The sequence below is a fragment of the Chiloscyllium punctatum genome, chromosome 41 (assembly GCF_047496795.1).
Source record: "Chiloscyllium punctatum isolate Juve2018m chromosome 41, sChiPun1.3, whole genome shotgun sequence".
NCBI lineage: Eukaryota > Metazoa > Chordata > Chondrichthyes > Orectolobiformes > Hemiscylliidae > Chiloscyllium > Chiloscyllium punctatum.
The window spans coordinates 26542759-26562257 of NC_092779.1; the positions used below are offsets into that span (position 1 = coordinate 26542759).

The 19499-nt window shown below is 41.2% G+C and overlaps 2 protein-coding genes across 2 annotated transcripts in view; both read left to right on the forward strand.

The window, feature by feature from the left end:
• The window catches only part of LOC140464937 (ankyrin repeat and SAM domain-containing protein 6-like), an 85127-nt gene extending 76759 nt beyond the window's left edge, over window positions 1-8368 (forward strand). The window contains exon 17 of the transcript XR_011955024.1: window positions 8263-8368. The gene's annotated coding sequence lies outside the window, so the exon portion shown is untranslated. The remainder of the gene's footprint in view (window positions 1-8262) is intronic.
• On the forward strand, window positions 7-14063 carry pigm (phosphatidylinositol glycan anchor biosynthesis, class M). Its single transcript, XM_072560599.1, has 5 exons — window positions 7-491; window positions 8263-8849; window positions 10813-11071; window positions 12414-12515; window positions 12931-14063. Exons 1-5 carry the CDS (start codon window positions 327-329, stop codon window positions 13096-13098), a joined length of 1281 nt encoding a protein of 426 aa, XP_072416700.1. The 5' UTR covers window positions 7-326; the 3' UTR covers window positions 13099-14063.
• The last annotated feature ends 5436 nt before the right edge of the window (window positions 14064-19499 follow it).

Here is a 19499-nt window from a genome sequence, read left to right on the forward strand (position 1 = left end):
GCGCCTCCGCGTTTGTTGAGGCACGTGACAGTGAGCCGTTTGAGGATTGTTGTTGGTGGAGCCTCTCCACTGGCCGCTTCTGATTCAATGGCGGCTGCGGCGATCCTTCAGGTTTCCCGACCCGCAGGAATAAGCATCCAGAAGGGGACTGGAACTCCTTTGGCAAGAACGCGGCCTCTTCAGATTAAACATTTTCTCTTTTACAATCGTTGCCTGGGCAACGTCCCCTTTAAAACTCCCTATACTTTCCATTGGCCGATGTAAATCTCTAGCTATTAAAGGGAAAGTGGGGACTTTCTGTCTTACTGCAGTTCGCCTTCAATTCAATGGGCCCTGCTTTGAACTGTGGGCACACTGCCCTGTTTGCAGTCGCTTTCGGTGTCCGCGTCGGCCTCGTCTTCTATGGGCTGCACCAGGACCGCTCCATGCCGGTGAGGTACACTGATGTGGATTATCATGTCTTCACAGACGCCGCCAGGTTTGTCACTCAGGTAAACCGAAGTTCAGTGGCTCAACTCTGGAACTGTTGGGACTTGAACCCAGGTCTCCCTGGCTCAGATGTCAGGACGCTGCCTCGATAACCACTCCACGAGGAGACTGGAGGTTGGCTAATGTGGTGCCGTTATTTAAGAAAGGGTGCAAGGAAATGCCAGGGAACCAAAGACTTTGTTGGAATGGATTCCAAGAGACAGGATTTACATAGATTTCGAAAGGCAAGGACTGAGTCAACATGGCTTTGTGCATGGGAAATCATGTCTCAGTAACTTGACCGAGGAGGTGACAAAGAGAATTGATGAAGGCAGAGCAGTAAATATTGTCTATATGGACTTCAACAAAGTATTTGACAAGGTTCCACATGGTAGACTGGTTAGTAAGGTTAGATCACAGGATACAAAATTGGCTTGAAATTAGGAGACAGCAGGTGGAGTTGAGTGTTGCTTTTCAGACTGGAGGCCTGTGGCTACCAGTGTGCTTGATCAACTGCTTCTCGTCGTTTATATAAATGATTTGGATGTGAATATAGGACGTATGATTAGTTTGTAGATAACACCAAAATAGGTGGTGTAATGGACAGTGAAGAAGATTATCCCATAGTAAAACAGGACTTTGATCAGATAGACCAATGTGCTGAGCAGTGGTAAGTGGAGTTTAATTTGGATAAATGTGAGGTGTTCTATTTTGGTAAGACAAGCCAGGGCAAGACTTATACAATTATTGGTAGGACCCTGGGGAGTGGTGTTGCCAAATAAAGAAACTTAGGGTGCAAGTGCATAGTTCTTTGAAAAGTGCAGTCGCAAATGGACAGTGTGGTGAAGGATGTGTCTGGCATGCTTGCATTCATTGGTCAGAACATTGAATGTAGGAGTTGGGATGTCATGTTGCGGCATGACAATGGCAAGGCCACTTTTGGAATACAGCGTTCTGTTCTGGTTGCCCTTGTATAGGAGGGACGTTGTTAAACTTGAAAGGGTGCTGAAAAGATTTACAAGGATGTTGCCAGTACTGGATGGTTTGAGTTATAGGGAGATTCTGACTAAGTCGGGGCTTTTTTCCCTTAAGTATCAGAAGCTGAGGGGTGACTTTATAAGAGGCTCATAAAATCATGAGAGTCATGGATAGGGTGAATAGCCAAGGTCTTTTCCCTAGGATGAGGAAGACCAAAAACTAGAGGGTATCAGTTTAAAATGAGAGAGGAAAGATTTAAAAAGGACTTAAGGGGTAACCTTTTCACACAGGGTGATGTATGTATGGAAGAATTTGAGACTACAAATCACCTATACAGTGTATTCAAAAAGAACTGGTATCCAATGAACACAGTCTGCAGATTTCTCAGCAACAAATCCGAATAAGCAGACAAAGTGCATCCAGAAACCCTAGCCATTCTCCCCTAGATCAAAGACATCTTGGAAATGACTGCCAGACTACGCAGACCCCTTAGCATCATGGTAGCCCAGAAATCCACCAACACATTAAAACAGCAACTAATGAACTTTAAAGACCCTATACAGACAACAAGCAAAACTAACGTCACTTACAAAATATCTTGCAAGAACTATAACAAACACTACATTGAACAAACAGGCAGAAAACTACCCATCAGGCTACATGAACATCAACTAGCCACAAAAAGACGTGATCCATTCTCACTAGTAACTTTACATACAGATGAGGAAGGACACCACTTAGACTGAGACAACACATCCATCCCCTAGGTCAAGTCAAACAGAGACGCGCGAGAATTCCTAGAAGCATGTGGGCGGCACGGTGGCACAGTGGTTAGCACTGCTGCCTCACAGCGCCTGAGACCCGGGTTCAATTCCCGCCTCAGGCGACTGACTGTGTGGAGTTTGCACGTTCTCCCCGTGTCTGCGTGGGTTTCCTCCGGGTGCTCCGGTTTCCTCCCACAGTCCAAAGATGTGCAGGCCAGGTGAATTGGCCATGCTAAATTGCCCATAGTGTTAGGTAAGGGGTAAATGTAGATGTAGGGGTATGGGTGGGTTACGCTTCGGCGGGGCGGTGTGGACTTGTTGGGCCGAAGGGCCTGTTTCCACACTGTAAGTAATCTAATCTAATCTAATCTAATCTAATCATAGCACACCAATCGGAAGTCTGTCAACAAACACATTGACTTGGATCCCATTTACCACCCCTGAGAAAAAGAACAGGAAATGATATCATCAACCCAAGGAAACCTAAACACACAAATAAAAAGTGGGCCATACCACAAGTGCTTCACAAGTGCTCACTGATGATATTACCTAGTATGATGACGAAATGTCTGAAAATGAACCTTCCAGTTCAGCGAGCAAACTTACATCTAGAACCTCAACCTGAGCTATAAATCTTGTCAAAACTCACTACAAAGAGGAATATTTGTAGGAGAAGTAAATAATCAAAAGATTTGTCTGGAATTGTGAATAGCTGAATCATAAATAGTTGGTGTCTGAAAGTAAAAGAAATGAGAAACAATGTCATGACTCACTGGGGTATTGCGCTGGCAATCAAACTCCAGTATTCCTGGATTCTCTCAACTTAAACCATTGAACTACCAAATTTTACCCAGCTGTCTAGTTCAGGTTAAAAGAATATGAGATCAAGTTTTTTTATTTATCGTGACAATAAAAAAGGTGAAGTCAACATTGCCTTCTCTCATTAGAAAGAGACGATTGATGGAGGCTTAACATGATGGTCACTGCCTCAAGTAAAGGGAGAGGCTGCGAAAATAACTTTCGTGGTAACCTCAGCTAGAGCAGGAATATGCTGTTGGCTTCACTCTGCATTACAAACCAGATGACCAGCCAACTGAATTGACTGACACCCTAGTGACGCTAGCTATTATAATCTGTTCTGGACCAACTGCAAGAAAGAAAAATGATTTGCTAAATTATGACTCTATAACTTAAACTCCACCCATTTCTAAAGTTCCCAAACACACCAAACAGAGACAGACAGATATAAGATACAATTGTTACGGGTGGGAAGTGGACAAAAGTTCAGAGAAGTACATTTCTAACACTGTTTCAGATCATGATTTTGATGAGTTGTTTCTTGTAATTTATTTCTCTGCACAGAATTGTTGTGGCACAAAAAGAGGCCACTTCATCTATCTCATCCACATCTTATATCCTGGCTGGTGATTCATGAACTCATGGTCATAATTACAGGGTATGGCGTCAGCATATGAAGATCCAGTTTAGGTGAACTTTCTCTCTCAGTGGGTTATGAGTCTTTGGAATTTAGAAGCACAGAGGGTTGTGAGTGCTCAAAACAATGACTATGTTCAAGATAGCTTAATAGGTTTTAGGGACAAAGGGAAATTAAGGGATAATGAACAGGGAAGTAGAGTTGATGTAAAAGTTGACCCATGGTCTTTTTGAATGGAGCATCAGGCTTGAGGAACCATATGGCTGAATTTGAATCGTTAGTGAACCCGAAATGTTAACTCTGATCTCTCTTTACGGATGCTGCCAGACTTGCTGAACTTTTCCAGCAGCTTCTGTTTTTGCTTCTGATTTACAGCATCCACAGTTCTTTGTTTTTATTTGATTCTTATGAATCTCCAAGTATCTTAACACTGAATTCACAGTTCTGTAAATTCTCTGCATTATTCCAGATCAGATTTTGTACAAATAGAAAATACGTCAAATAGACCTTGGTCTGGCGATTATCACAACTTGTTTGTTACAATTCAGAAGGTGGCCGTTTATTCCAGCATGTTTGTGCTCGCACTCCAAATATATAATTGACTTGCTGTTGTTTTTGTCTCCTCCCCATAACAATGCTCAAACTTAATGGGGCAACAGGCAAATCTGCTCCCAAAATATCTAATTGCCTGGAAAAATTCAGTTTCAGGTGACTGATCATAGAAATATCACTCCATTAGTAGAATGGAAAGAAATGGTGAGGAATTGCTTCTCCACTCATCCACTGTAAAATTGCGTACTTCTGCAATCTGTCTTCATACCTGAAGTTCCTCATTTGTAGAATCACATTGGTATATTCTTTTCTTTGTTCTCAAATCAATGCCTTCATATTCTTAAAAATCACAACACCGGGTTATAGTCCAACAGGTTTATTTGGAAGCGCTAGCTTTCGGAGTGCTGCTCCTTCATCAGGTGGTTTTGTCATCAGGTGGATGAAGGAGCAACACTCCGAAAGCTAGTGCTTCCACATAAACCTGTTGAACTATAACCTGGTGTTGTGTGATTTTTAACTTTGTACACCCCAGTCCAACACCAGCACCTCCAAATCATGATTCATATTCTAAAGTGAGTCATCCACATGAGTCAATCTTTTATGGATCACACTCTCCACCATCATTGTCTTCCACAAAGGAATTGTAATTTTTTTTACTTCCGTTTTAAAGATTCTGTAAACAAAATGGTCTTTTGAGAGCATGGATTGTGAGTAGTTTGTGTTTATCAGATCAAGAACTGCAACATAGCGCAGTGAAGTCTAAATGATCTTTATTATGAGTTTACAAGTTGTGATTCTTGAATAATTACCTATGTCAGATGCAACTTTATTACCTTACTATTGACATTGTGTCCATCAGAGATAAGGTACAAAGTGACCGCAATAGTTTAGCTTAATCAGATTCTTGTCTAGGATATGCTATTAATAAAGTACACAATTAAATGGGCTGCACTTTGGAGATTCCGTTCAGGACAACATGGGTTGTCCTATGTTTTCACAACCCAGCCTCCTGAATTCTAACTCCTCCACGCCAACCAGATATCCCAATCTTCTTTAGCTCCATTTGCCAGCATTTGACCCATATCCCACTAAAATCTTCCTATTCATATACCCATCCAGGTCCCTTTTAAATGTTATTTTACCTGCCTCCACAACTTCTTCATTCCCATACATACCTCTGTGTGAAATAGTTATACCTCAAGGTTACTTTTTAAATCTTTCCCTTCTCACCTTAAACTTATGCCCTCTATTTTGAATTCCCCAGCCTAGAGAAAAGACCTTGGCTGTTCACCCTATCCGTGCCCCTCATGATTTTATAAACCTTTTATAGAATAGAATTCCTACAGTGTGGAAACAGGCCCTTAAGCCCAACAAGTTCACATCGACACTCTGAAGAATAACCCACCTAGAACCATTTCCCCTATCTTGTACATCTTATGCACCTAACCTACACATCCCTGAACACTATGGGCAATTATGGCCAATTCACCTAACCTACACATCTTTGGACTGTGGGAGGAAACTGGAGCACCCAGAGGAAATCCACGCAGACACAGGGAGAATGGTGCAAACTCCGCACAGTCACCCAAGGCTGGAATCGAACCTGGGTCCCCTGGTGTTGTGAGGCAGCAGTGCTAACCACACAGCTACCATGCCACCCCATCTCTGGTCACTCCTCCGCCTCCGATGCTTCAGGGAAAATAGCTCCGGCCTATTCAGTCTCTCCTTATAAATCAAACTCTAATCTTCTGCTGTGAAAAATAAGGATGGCAGATGTTTGTTTTCCTTCTGGGAAAGTAGAGGTTATCATTTGCCTTCTATGTCTCGCAAATGGACACAATTGATAATAACTTTAGACTGCTCTGGCAGTGAGATGGGAGGGACAGTTTGGTGGAGAACTGCCCCCCCCGACTAAATTACTGTGGCCAGAGATTGTTACCAGGAGGGATAGAATTGATGGCATAGTAGGTTAGAAATGGCATGGGGGGCGTAGATGAAATGACAAAATTAGTAAATTGTGGCAAAAGAGTGGAAAAATTATTTTAAACAAGTAGACAGCTATTAGATAAGATACAATTACATCAGCATTGATTCTATTGACAAGATAATAACAGTCTGTACCAATGATTTTCAAAGAATGATATGTGGATACCCCTCACCCAGGAAAGTCCTTGTGGTTATCCATCATAAATGAGGATGACTCTCTTCCACTCTCAAGGCAAGTCCATGGTACAGTCCAATGCAGCTTCCATAGACTCTGCTATGCTTGGGGCAGAAGATGCTTGTCGGAAGGGTTAGGTGGGGCTTTGGTATAGCAGTACGTTTCTTGCATTGTTTTTGCCTGGCTTCCACTTTTTCCTGACTAGAAGTCTTGAGGTGCTCAGCACTTTCTGGGATGCTACTCCTCCACTTTGGACGGTCTTGGACCCGTGAGCCCCAGGTGTCGGTGGGAATGCCGTACTTTGGCAGTGAGGCCACAAGTTTGTTCAAAATGGCAGCCTTTGTGCAATGTCAGAGACTGAGGCCACACAAAGTTACAGACAGTACCTTGTCCTGCACGACTCATGCAACATTGACCAACCAGTTTGGTTCCATGTGCACAACACGGGTTCTCATAAGCACAAGGTTAAACAACATAGTTTTTAATTATTGTTACAACATACAAGATTGGATTCTGAACATGTAGGATTGAGAGCAGAGAAGAAGAAACGGCTGAATTTTGTACTTAACCATGAGAATAATGCTCCCCAGTTTGGAACTTGACATTGCCTCAGTGGTGTCTGATCAAAAGCAGGGAAATTTTTCCCACCCTAATTCTAATCCTAATCCATTGCTTCTGACTCTTCTTTTGACAAGGGAAAACATGAGGGTGGACTGATAGGTGGTCTATGGGATCTTTTGTACTTCATTTATCCTTTTAAACAAAAGTTTGAGAACAACTTGTCTAGACCTTTCAGAGTGTCTAAACAGACTTAATTCAAATGGATATATAAATCTGCTTTTTCAACTTGGAAGAAAGTAATTCTGAAATAGACTTTTGAGTGTAAAAAGTTGCAAGTTCATACCCTTGATAATTTTATGATTTGAGGATTTTATTTACATTCCCAGCTCTCTCTTTACATATAAGTATCCATACATATGATTTTTTTTCATAGTGAGAAGCTTGATGCTGTTGGATTCCTATGTGAAAGAATACCTAGAAAACTTGTATTTTAAAAAGGTTACTGCACTAAAATCTGTCATCAATTAGTAACTTTACATGGGTCTTTAAGTACTTACTTAAAAGGTACTTTTTTGGTAAAATGGGTTGAAGAGAAATATTGTAAGAACAGTTTGAAGAGATGGTAAAGCTCAAACAGGATAATGAGTGTTGGTTATCATGGCAAATGTCTTTGTTATCAGGGATTTGGTAAACTTGCAGTCGATTCTGTAATAAAATAATTGTATAATTAATTGTTACTATGGCCGTTCTCAATCTTAAATAATAGAGATAATAGACAGGCTTAAAAAGTTGGATGCACCTTTGTTGGTCAGAGTTTTGAAAAGAAGACCCTGAGACGTAAGAGCTTTATTCAAATATGATACTTAGTGTCTGCCTAGGTGTCATTACCAGCATCTCAGTAAAACTTAAGAGGGAGAATTATTTACCCATTTAGTTTTGTTTATTCTTTCAAATTAGGATTCGGGAAAGTGATTTTCATTTGCAGATGTAAAACAGGCTGAAATATTGATGTTTATGAAATCTCTGCAAATTCTGAATGAAGTCTGGTCAGCATGGACCAGACTGAAGGGTCTTTTTCCATGCTGTACATCTCTATGACTCTAACTCGATACATTTGAGATAAATTAAGAAATTTCAGTGAGAAACTGCATTTTTAATAGCTAATTTAAACCAATATGCTAAATATATCTACAGCTAACAGTGATCATAGTCATAGAGTCATAGAGATGTACAGCATGGAAACAGACCCTTTGGTCCAACCCATGCATGCTGACCAGATATCCCAACCCAATCTAGTCCCACCTGTTCATCAAATAAATAATTGTATATTTTTTTGGTTACAGGGAGATTCTCCATACAGAAGAGCAACCTATCGTTACACCCCATTATTGGCATGGATACTGACTCCCAACATTTACCTCACAGAGCTGTACGGGAAAATCCTCTTTATTATATGTGATATTCTTGCTGCTCATCTCATGCATAGAATCCTAAGCCTTCGAGGATTTGACAACTGGAGAGCATGCTGCTACTGCAGCCTATGGCTTTTCAACCCTTTGCCAATGACTGTCTCAAGCAGAGGGAATGCAGAAGCCATTCTTGCAGTTTTGGTGATGGCTACTTTGTTCTATTTGGAAAGAAGGCACATTGTGAAGGCTGCATTATTTTATGGGCTTTCTGTGCACATGAAAATTTACCCAGCGACTTACGTTGTACCCATAATCTTATCACTTCAGACTGACCAGCAAGCGACCAAGGAAAGTAATTCTACTAAATGGAATGACGGCTACCTTAAAAAAGACACATGTTTTCACAACTGTGTAAGGAGCTTCATGAAGCTGGTGGTCAGACTGCTCAATCAGGAGGTGCTGGTATTCATTGGTGTAGCTGGACTGATATTCTTTGGCCTGGGGGTACTTTTCTATTGCAGGTAAAGTAACTTAAAGTATTCTTCACTCAATGGGCTCAACAGCCACAAAATGTGATCTGTAGAATTCTCTGAAACTGCTATACAGAGTCAACTGTCTAGTTGCATGCCTGTAAGAATCCATCCTGCACGGCAAGCAGTCCATTCTGAAGGAGCAAGTTTCATACTCATTTATTCCACAACTAAATGTGTCTCAGAATATCAAATGACGGCCTAAAGAGAAGAGACTCCACTAAAACAATAGAATGGAAATTGTTTTGGTGGCATATATTAAGGTACAGGAGCTGGTTAGGTTCTTTAGTTTGATGATTAATGTGTATAGGAATGGCAAAAAAGGGTTTGATTGCTTTTCTAGTTTGGTAGACTCTAGTTGCCTCCCTACCCCATCATAATAAAGCACTTTGCCATATTAAATAATCACAAAGCATCTGCCTTTGCACAGAGAATTTGAGAAGAAACAAGGTTTGTCTGAATAGATAATAGGAAATTATATCAGTATTGATCGGAAGGACATCAATTTTAGAGTATTAACCACACTAATTGCAGTACAAAAGCCCACTGTGCCTGTGCTGGCTGAATAAAATAGTCACCCCTTCTAATCCTACTTACCAGCACCTGGTCTGCAGCCTTTTGGGTTCTAGCACTTCAGGTACCCATTCAAGTCCCTTTGTAAAACATGGTAACAAATTCCAGATACCCACTATCCTACGGGTGAAAAGGTTTTTCCTCATCTCCTTTTAATCCATCTACCAATCCCCTTAAATCTGTGTCCCTGGTAATTGTCTTTTCTGCTGGAAAAATCGACTCTAAGCCCCTCATTTATTTTGTACACCTTAATTAAGTCACACTCAGCCTCCTCTTCTTTAAGGAAATCAACCCTGGCCTATTCAATCTTTCCTCATAGATGCAATTTTCAAGCCCTAGTAATATTTTTGTAAATCCCCTCTATTCTCCTGAGAGCAATTATGCCCTCTTGGTAATGTGACTAGAACTATTCATAAACTTTAGCTGTGGCCCAACCAATGTTCTTGTACTGTTCCAGTATTGTGTCCCTGGTTTTACATTCAATGCCTTACCTAATGAAGGAATCCCCATTCACCTTATCTTTACCACTTTATATACCTGTCCTCCAAAATCTCTCACTTGCTCAACCCTTCTAAAAATGCACCCTATGGATTCCTTTGCTATGTTTGCCCTTCCCAAATGCATAACATAGCACTTCTCCAGATTGAATTTCATTTGACATTTTTCTACCCACCCAACCAAATCATTGACATCTCTCTGTGGTAGTCAGTCATCCTCTTCACTCTCAACTACCTGGCCAATTTTTGCATCATCTGCAAATTTTCCAATCATGTCTCCCATACATTTAAGTCTAAATCATTAATGTATACCACAAACAGCAAGGGATCCAAAGCTGAATTCTGTGGAGCACCGTGGAACAGGTGACCAAAACATTTTTAATGTTAGCCAGGTGTGCTTTAATACACCAAAGAAGCAGTGGTGCTTTTTTCTGCATGCTTTTTGAATAGCTCATAACAGATCTTTAATAGACATTGACTGACTCGGTTGTAATTAAACAAAGTATACTGTTTATGTTGACTCTTTGGAAAAATGAGAACTATTATTTTGGTATTTTTTCTGCATTATTTTTGCATCCATTTGAACATCCCTTATTTATACAGCAATTGAACACAAGTCATAATCCAGTAGAAACAGTCAATGTGGGAAATCATTTGGTGGGAACACAAGCTTAGCAGCAATGGCACAGTTCTTTGCTTACTGCAGTACGATATACATAGTGGATTTGATTTTAAAAATTGGGACATGTATAATGTCTACATTTCTCATTTAAATCTTAATTTGCCCAGGCACAGTGAAGTTGGCAACTATGAAGAATTGCATTCTGTTACAGTGCTTTGATTGCAACACCTACAGTCTCTATTTATATTTTTTAAAAATCCAGATATGGCTGGGAATTTCTGGACCACACATACCTTTATCATCTAACACGAAGAGACATTCGCCACAACTTCTCCCCCTATTTCTATATGTTGTATTTGACAGCAGAGAGTGAGTGGAGCTCTGGTCTAGCTCTAGCTGCTTTCATCCCACAGTCTCTGCTGCTGTTGATTACATCTTTTGCATATTACAAGGACCTGACCTTTTGTTGCTTCCTGCAAACTGCAATTTTTGTAACTCTCAACAAAGTGTGTACTTCACAGGTAAATATGAAGAAATTTTTCTTTGTGAATTTCTAATGAATTATGTGTTTCAACTTTTCCGTGGAAAATGACCATTTTAGGACTTTGCATGAATGAATTAATTGTGGTTTTGCAGCCCTAAAAGGACTAGATGATCTAGAATACCACAAATTATTTCATCTTCTTGAGAACCAGAGACATGATGTTAAATCAAAACTAATTTATGGAATTGGTTTTGTCTGCCCTAAGGGGTTGGGGTAGAGACAGGACCATTCAGAATACTGCACAGTAGCATCATTAAGCTGGCTGACACATCCCTGCTGCTGGGAAGATTTTGCAGTGACAGGCAGGAGGCAAGCCAGGGTGAGATTTGACTACTTATGGGCTAGAAACTAATGTTATTGCAAGGGGAGGCCACCACCATAGACTACTCTGGTCAGAGATTATGCTGTGACCAGGAATGGCAGTAGTAGTCCCAAAGTCTTTCACCTTTGGACAATCTGAATTTAAATGTGCACCTCTCCTGGATGCATCCATTTTGAGACACCTCTGACCTCTGAGAATCTCTTAGCTGTCTCCGTAGCATCTTTCTCTCCCTGTGTAAAAATGAGCAGAATCAGGAACCTAATTGATATCCTTATTTGGACAGCAAGTCCATAGGCTGTCTAGAGTCATAGACTCATATAGCAGGGAAACAGACCCTTCAATCCAGCAGTCCCCGCCAAACATAATCCCAAACAAAACTAGTCCCACCTGTCTGCTCATGGCCCATATCTTTCCAAACCTTTCCTGTTCTTGTACTTATCTAAATGTCTTTTAAATGTTGTGATTGTACCCACATCCGCCACTTCCTGAGAAAGTTCATTCCTCGTGCAAACTACCCTCTGTAAAAATTGCCCATTTAAAAAAAAACTCTCTCCTCTCACTGTGTCTGGATTTTTAAAAGAGAAGTTGAACTGGGGCCACTGCCATCAGGTGCAGATTTGGTCATGTATCTCTTTGGTCCTGATTCGGGTGGTTTTATGGAAAAAAAACTTGCTCGGGAGAAGGCTCCAACAAAGTTGATTCATGCAAGTCAGAATTTTTGTACTCAAAAGCATTGATCATTTTCTGAAGAACAATTAGTAATGTAGCATACGTGAAACAGGTTTAAAGTCACTAACGATTTCTAGATTTCTCATTGGTAAGTCTCCCTTTCTCTCTGTCTCTCCATTTGTCTTATTCCCTGCTACCGAGCTCAATATTTTATGCAAATAAAATGTGTAATCTTTCACAATCATATGTGAGAAAATAATTAGTTAAACTTGCATTCACTATGTTGCATAAACTTGCATATATTTACATACTGTATTTACAATTTTAGTATTTCCTGTGGTATTTGTGTCTGCTGCCAGTAGTTCTTCCAAATCTGGCACTGACCTGGAGAAGAGGCATGGTGCTGTTAGTTCTGTGGTTCATTGGTCAGGTTAGTACTGTTACTCTATTGTTGCCTTACTACTATGGTCACACAAAAACCTGTAGCATCATGTACAGAGGGCTCTTTGGTGGAAGATTGTTGCTATGCTTCTCTTGTGCAGCTCCGAGTTGGCCAGTGTTGTGTAGCAAGAGCTTTGGACATGAGTGGCTGTTTCAGCAACTATCACATTTTCATTGTCTATGTGCTTGTCGCAGCAAATTCCTAGTGTAATAGCCTTTATTAGCCCAATATTTATCATCTTCAGTGTGTTTTAATCATTGCAAAACTCATGATAATTCATCAAATGCTGAAGAAAATATTTTTAGAAAAGAGAATGTTAACTTCAGGTACTAAACTTTGATTGTATAAATAATTTTTTTGGAACTAGTACTGATTTTTGTTTGGTTCTGTTTTGTTACTCTAGGGATTATGGCTCACCCCTGCGTATTACCTGGAGTTTGAAGGACAGAATACCTTTCTGTTCATTTGGGTGGCTGGTTTGGTATTTCTTTCCATCAACTGCTACATTCTGTTGATATTGATCTCAAGCTACAAGAAAAGGGAATTGCAGCCAAAAACAAAGACTGAATAACAGAAATGCTTCTTAGGGTGTTGCTGTTTACTAGCTGGGAATGTGCGTAGAATAGATTCTGATCTGTTATTATCTGTATGTGGGGCAAGTTGACTTAGATGAATTGACCAAGGCATTACCATGGAGAATGCATCAGGAACTTTTTTCTTCCTGAGCTTTGTTGAATGCAAAGAAAGGCACAATATCCAGACGTGAATTTTTCTGCTCTACAAAGGCCAGGTCCCTGCTGTATGAATTTATGCAGCATCTAGCATGTGAAAGTCAGCCACATTGCAAGCCTAATTGACATCCTTAAATTGGATGTTTGTGTAATTCTTTTGCAGTTTTCAAAGAATGAATTTTGCTATGAAATTAAATTCCACAGACAACTTAATGTTTCACTTGCACACGACAACACATTTTGTCAATGGAATAGTTATCCAGTTGTGACAAATAGAATGAAAAACATTACAGACCCCCTTCTAAGGATATCACAATGAAAGAAAATACAGAGGAACTTCGATTATCCGAATATTGGATTATCCGAAGGAGATCTCTAGGTCCCAATAGAAATATTGTATGAAAGAGCTGTTTCAATCCTAATCGCGTCTTTTATATACACTAATTAAAAATGATCCGTGCCGAGAACAGTCCTGGACATAGATGAGATTCCAGGCTCCAAGTGACTGACCTCCCGCCCTCTCTACCTCTCACCATACTTTCCCTGGAGTTCTACACAGGGGTAAATCCTAAACCCCCTTTCCCCAGATATTCTCTCTAACATTGTCGCATACAGGGCAGAGGTGGAACTTGTAAAAAAAGTTGCAGTTAAAGGTTGTGTGTGTGTGTGTGTGTGTGTGTATTTGGAGACTTACCCCAAAAAGGTAGCAGCAGTCTTACTGTTGGTGTGCACTCCAGCTGCCCCAGAGGGGTGGAGGGGACGGCTGGGGGCAGGGCCGCATGAGGAGGTGAGGCAGCAGGGGACATGGGCGCGGACGGTGGGAGGGGAGTCGAACAGTGGGTGGGAGCGGGTGGGGCAGTGCTGGACAGGGTGGAGGAATTGGGGAGTGGTGTTGGACGGATTTGGGGGGGGGCAGGCAGAGGGAGATGTTGGGTGTGGGTGGAGGGAGGTATTGGGGGGGTAGTGTTGGACAGGTTTGGGGGGGGGGGGGGGTGTGTGGGGGATGGTGTGGACCCATTTTGGGGGCGCGGGCAGAGGGAGGGTTTTTGGGTGAGTGGGGAGGCAGGGCCTAGTCTCCTGAATAGGGAGCAGACTTAACAGAAAACTCACAAGCCCCAGAGAAATAGCATTGAATCGATTAACTGAATAATCAATTACCAGAATACAATAGTGCCTGCTCATATCGTTTGGATAATAGAGGTTCCTCTACAATGATAAATCTTCTTGTTTAGGAACTGTGATCTTTGATCCAGAGCAGTACCATAAGGAAAATTTGTAATGCCTTTACATTGTTTTTTAAGAATGTTTGTAAAGGACTCAAGCGTTTGCATTAATTAACGAGATTCATCTTTTGAAAATTGTATGCTAAGAATTACACATTTTAAAAATTCAGTCATGGGATGAGGACATCGTAGGCTAGGCCAGCTGTGATTGCCTATCCTAATTGTCCAGAGGGCTATTAAGAATCAACCACGTTGTGGATCTGGAGTTATATGTACACCAGAGCAGGTAGGAACGACAGTTTCCTTCCCTAAAGAATATTAGTGAACCATTGGGCTTTTCTGACAATCAGCTTTGTAATTATCATTTGACTGTTAATTCCAAATTTTTATTGAATTCAAATTTCACCATCTGCAGTGTTGGGATATTCTTTAGTACTATGATGAGGGATTTCTTCAGAGCGTGGTGAATCTGTAGAATTTATTGCTGCACAAGGCTGTGGAGGCCAGGTCATTGAGTGTATTTAAGGCAGAGGTGGGAGAAGGCAGGAGAATGGGGTTGAGAAACACATCAGCCACAATAGATTGCTAGGCAGATGTGAAGGGTTAAATGGCCTAATTATGCTCCTGTATCTTATGATCTTCAAAGTTTGGGAAAAGATTTGTAGCTCGGGTGCTCGTTGTTGTGGTTCTGTTCGCCGAGCTAGGAATTTGTGTTGCAAACATTTCGTCCCCTGTCTAGGTGACATCCTTAGTGCTTGGGAGCCTCCTGTGAAGCGCTTCTGTGCTGTTTCCTCTGGCATTTATAGTGGCTTGTCTCTGCCTCTTCCGGTTGTCAGTTCCAGCTGTCCGCTGCAGTGGCCGGTATATTGGGTCCAGGTCGATGCGTTTGTTGATAGAATCTGTGGATGAGTGCCATGCCTCTAGGAATTCCCTGGCTGTTCTCTGTTTGGCTTGCCCTATCTTATGATCTGTCCCTGTTCCTTAGAACTATGACCCCTGGTTCTGGACTCCTGTGTCATCCTACATCAACCCTGTCTAGTTCTGTTAGAGTTTTATAAGGTTTCTGTCAATTTCCTCGATCTATATTAAGAACATCCATCCTCATGTAAGATGATAAAAGCTGCATACAAAATTCCACATGTAGTCACACCAAAGCCCTGTGTAATTATAGCAAGAAATCCTTGCTCTTATACTCTCATCCTCTCACTATGATGACCAATATACCATTTATATTCTTCACAACCTGCTGCACCTACCTGCTTACTTTGTGGCTGGTGTACCAAGGATACCCTGATCTTGTTACACGTTTCTTCATCCCAAGTTCTAGCTGTTCAGATAATATGCCTTTGTTTTTTTTCCTCAAGTGGATAATGTCACATTTATCCATATTATAGTGCCGTTGTTGTGGTTCTGTTCACCGAGCTGGGAATTTGTCTTGCAAACGTTTCGTCCCCTGTCTAGGTGACATCCTCAGTGCTTGGGAGCCTCCTGTGAAGCGCTTCTGTGCGGTTTCCTCCGGCATTTATAGTGGCCTGTCTCTGCCGCTTCCGGTTGTCAGTTCGAGCTGTCCGCTGTAGTGGCCGGTACATTGGGTCCAGGTCGATGTGTTTGTTGATAGAGTCTGTGGATGAGTCCCATATCTCTAGGAATTCATATACGAACAAATACGAACAAATCAATGGAACACCCATGGGCTCACCGATCTCTGGACTCATAGCAGAAGCAGTAATGCAAAGGTTAGAACAAACAGTCTTACCACAACTTCAACCCAAACTCTGGGTCAGATACGTGGATGACACCTTTGTAATAATTCAAAACACAGAAATAGAGAACACACACCAGATCATCAACGCCACACTCACAGGAATCCGATTCACTAGAGAGGAAGAAAAGGACAACCAACTCCCATTCCTAGACGTGATGGTACAGAGAACACCCGAACAGAGAATTCACCACAAAGGTTTACAGGAAAGCCACACACACAGACCAAGTCCTAAACTATGAAAGCAACCACCCCAACACACACAAATGAAGTTGCATCAGGACGTTATTCAAAAGGGCCACAACACACTGCAGCACAGCAGAACCACAAAAAGAGGAAGAGGAACACCTATACAAAGTATTTGCCAAAAACGGATACCCTCGCAGTTTCATCAACAGATGCCTAAGGGAGAGACAACGGAACGAGGACATGCCGCAACCCAAAGGACTAGCCACACTACCATACATCAGGAGCATTTCTGAACTGACAGCCAGACTACTGCGACCACTAGGACTCATAACAGCACACAAACCAACAGCCACGCTCAGACAACAACTCACCAGAACAAAGGACCCGATACCCAACATGAGCAAAACTAATGTAGTGTACAAAATCCCATGCAAGGACTGCACAAAACACTACATCGGACAAACATGAAGACAGCTAACGATCCGTATACACGAACACCAACTAGCCACGAAACGACACGACCAGCTATCCTTAGTAGCCACACACACAGACGACAAACAACATGAATTCGACTGGGACAACACTACCATTATAGGGCAAGCCAAACAGAGAACAGCCAGGGAATTCCTAGAGGCATGGGCACTCATCCACAGACTCTTATCAACAAACACATCGACCTGGACCCAATATACTGGCCACTACAGCGGACAGGTCAAACTGACAACCGGAAGCGGCAGAGACAGGCCACTATAAATGCCGGAGGAAACAGCACAGAAGCGCTTCACAGGAGGCTCCCAAGCACTGAGGATGTCACCTAGACAGGGGACGAAACGTTTGCAAGTCAAATTCCCAGCTCGGCGAACAGAACCACAACAACGAGCACCCGAGATACAAATCTTCTCCAAAACTTTGAACACCTACGGGCAAGAGACGCTAAGACATATTATAGTGCCTCTACTATATATTTGTCACTCACTCAGCTTGTCCAGATCATACTGAAGCATCTCTGCATTCTCCTTGTACCTCACCCTGCATGCAGCTTTGTCACCTCCTGAGTTGGAGATAATGATTTAGATGAGGAAACTAAATACATTAATATATAAAACTTTATTTCAGATAACCAACAGTAGCAGTATTGCTGTGAAGTATCTTTAGCTTCTTTGTTTAGTCATCCCACTATCATGAAGGTGGAAAATGAAATGTTCACAGGTTATGCGTCAGTAATATTTGTGCCACACAAGGGGAAGGCAGTAACCAACTCCCCATGACATTTAACAGTATTACTATTGCTAATCAACTTATTTGCATAGCTTCTTTAATGTAATGTAATGCTGCTCTTGTGAAGCTTCTTGGAAGTTTTAAGAAAATGATACTCAATGTTACCAAAGACTTGGTCAAAGAGGAATGTTTGTAAATTGGAGGCTGAATCAGCCATTCGAAAGCAACAAAAACAGGTCAAGAGAGAGGGGATGCTAATTAACACATTCTCTCCTCCCACCCCCCCCAACAGTAGTTACATTATCTACAAGACAAATCAGGAATAAAATGAAATGTTTCAGGCTTGTCTGAATGAGTGCAACTGTAACAACAAAGTTCAAACTATCCAAGGTGAAACAGTCCCTTAGTTGTCACTGGTCAATAGGGTGCCAAAGTACACCTTCTATAAGTTAGAGTTCTATAGGTATCTGAGATTCCCACCTCATTCTTCTGAAATCTAATGAATATAATCCTAACTCATTCAACTTCTTCTCATATATCAGTCCTGTTATTCCAGGAATCAGCCACTGCATTCCCTCTCTAGCAAGAACATCCTTCCTCAGTAGTAAGTGTATGGAATGCTTTGCCTGCAACGGTAGTAGATTCGCCAACTTTAAGCACATTTAAGTCATCATTGAACAAGCATATGGACGTACATGGAATAGTGTAGGTTAGATGGGCTTCAGATTAGTATGACAGATCGGCGCAACATCGAGGGCCGAAGGGCCTGTACTGCGCTGTAATGTTTTACATTCTATATGATCAAATTCCAGGCATAGCCTCCCCCAGCCCCTGTATAGTAATAGCAAGCCATCTTATTCTATGTTGGACCAGGCCAGAAGTTTCAACTCTTCCTATTTCTTCTTGAGATTATAAACTTAGGGGCATAGATAGGATAGACAAAAAGCAACTTTTCCCCACGTTGGAGGGATCAATGATCGAGGACATGAATTCAAGATAAGGGAAGGTTTAGATGTAAAAATCCTGAAATTCTATCATAGTACCATAGGTATACCTGGAGGAATTTAGTTCACCACCTTTTAGGGCAATTAGGGAGGAGCAATAATGGTAATCTTGCAAGTAATACCCTCATGCACAAATGAAAGCTAGTATCAATGATTGTGATCATATCTGCTAGATTGTTCTAAAAACAAACGTTGTTTAAAAATATCTTTTTGGCAAGAAAATCTGCATTGTGATTTAAGAACCACAGTAAAGTGGGTCACTCTTATGCCTCTGAAATGGCCTGGTAATTCACCAACACAGTCTCAAGGTCAATAAAAGTTTACTTTCCCATCAATACTCATATCACTGTGAATTAATTAAAAACTAGTTCAATTTGAATATATGTCTGATGATAAAATCTATTGTCATAATGCTAGATTTTCATTTTAGTTGAAATGTTTGCACTTTTAACAGAAACCTTCAACTCCACTTAATTCATTCTGTTCTCCTTCCTCCTTCACCACAAAAATATCATAACTCGATTTTAAAGCATACCATTATTTAATTGAGTTTAGGATATTAATTTCTCCCGACTTGTGAAATTCACTAGCTCTAAAGTTTCATTCAACTTAGTTTGATATGTTTTGTTCACCATACTATTAAGGAATTTGCCAGATAATGTGAGCATAAACCAGGTATACTGATCACCCCTAGTGAGATATGGGGAAATCAGCAATTCTGAGATTTAAAAACCATGACATTTTGCTGCTCCACCTTTCCAAATAACAAACTAAGATATGGTCAGTTCAAAACAGCTAGATAATGTGATACTGATCCATTCTTCACTAAATACCTCTGACGGATC

Bases quoted from the DNA above. Each gene is read 5' to 3' on its own strand.
- pigm (XM_072560599.1), top strand. From the start codon at position 327: ATGGGCCCTGCTTTGAACTGTGGGCACACTGCCCTGTTTGCAGTCGCT. The intron at 492-8,262 runs GTAAACCGAAGT...TTTTGGTTACAG, and splicing joins CCGCCAGGTTTGTCACTCAG to GGAGATTCTCCATACAGAAG. The intron at 11,072-12,413 runs GTAAATATGAAG...TTACAATTTTAG, and splicing joins ACAAAGTGTGTACTTCACAG to TATTTCCTGTGGTATTTGTG.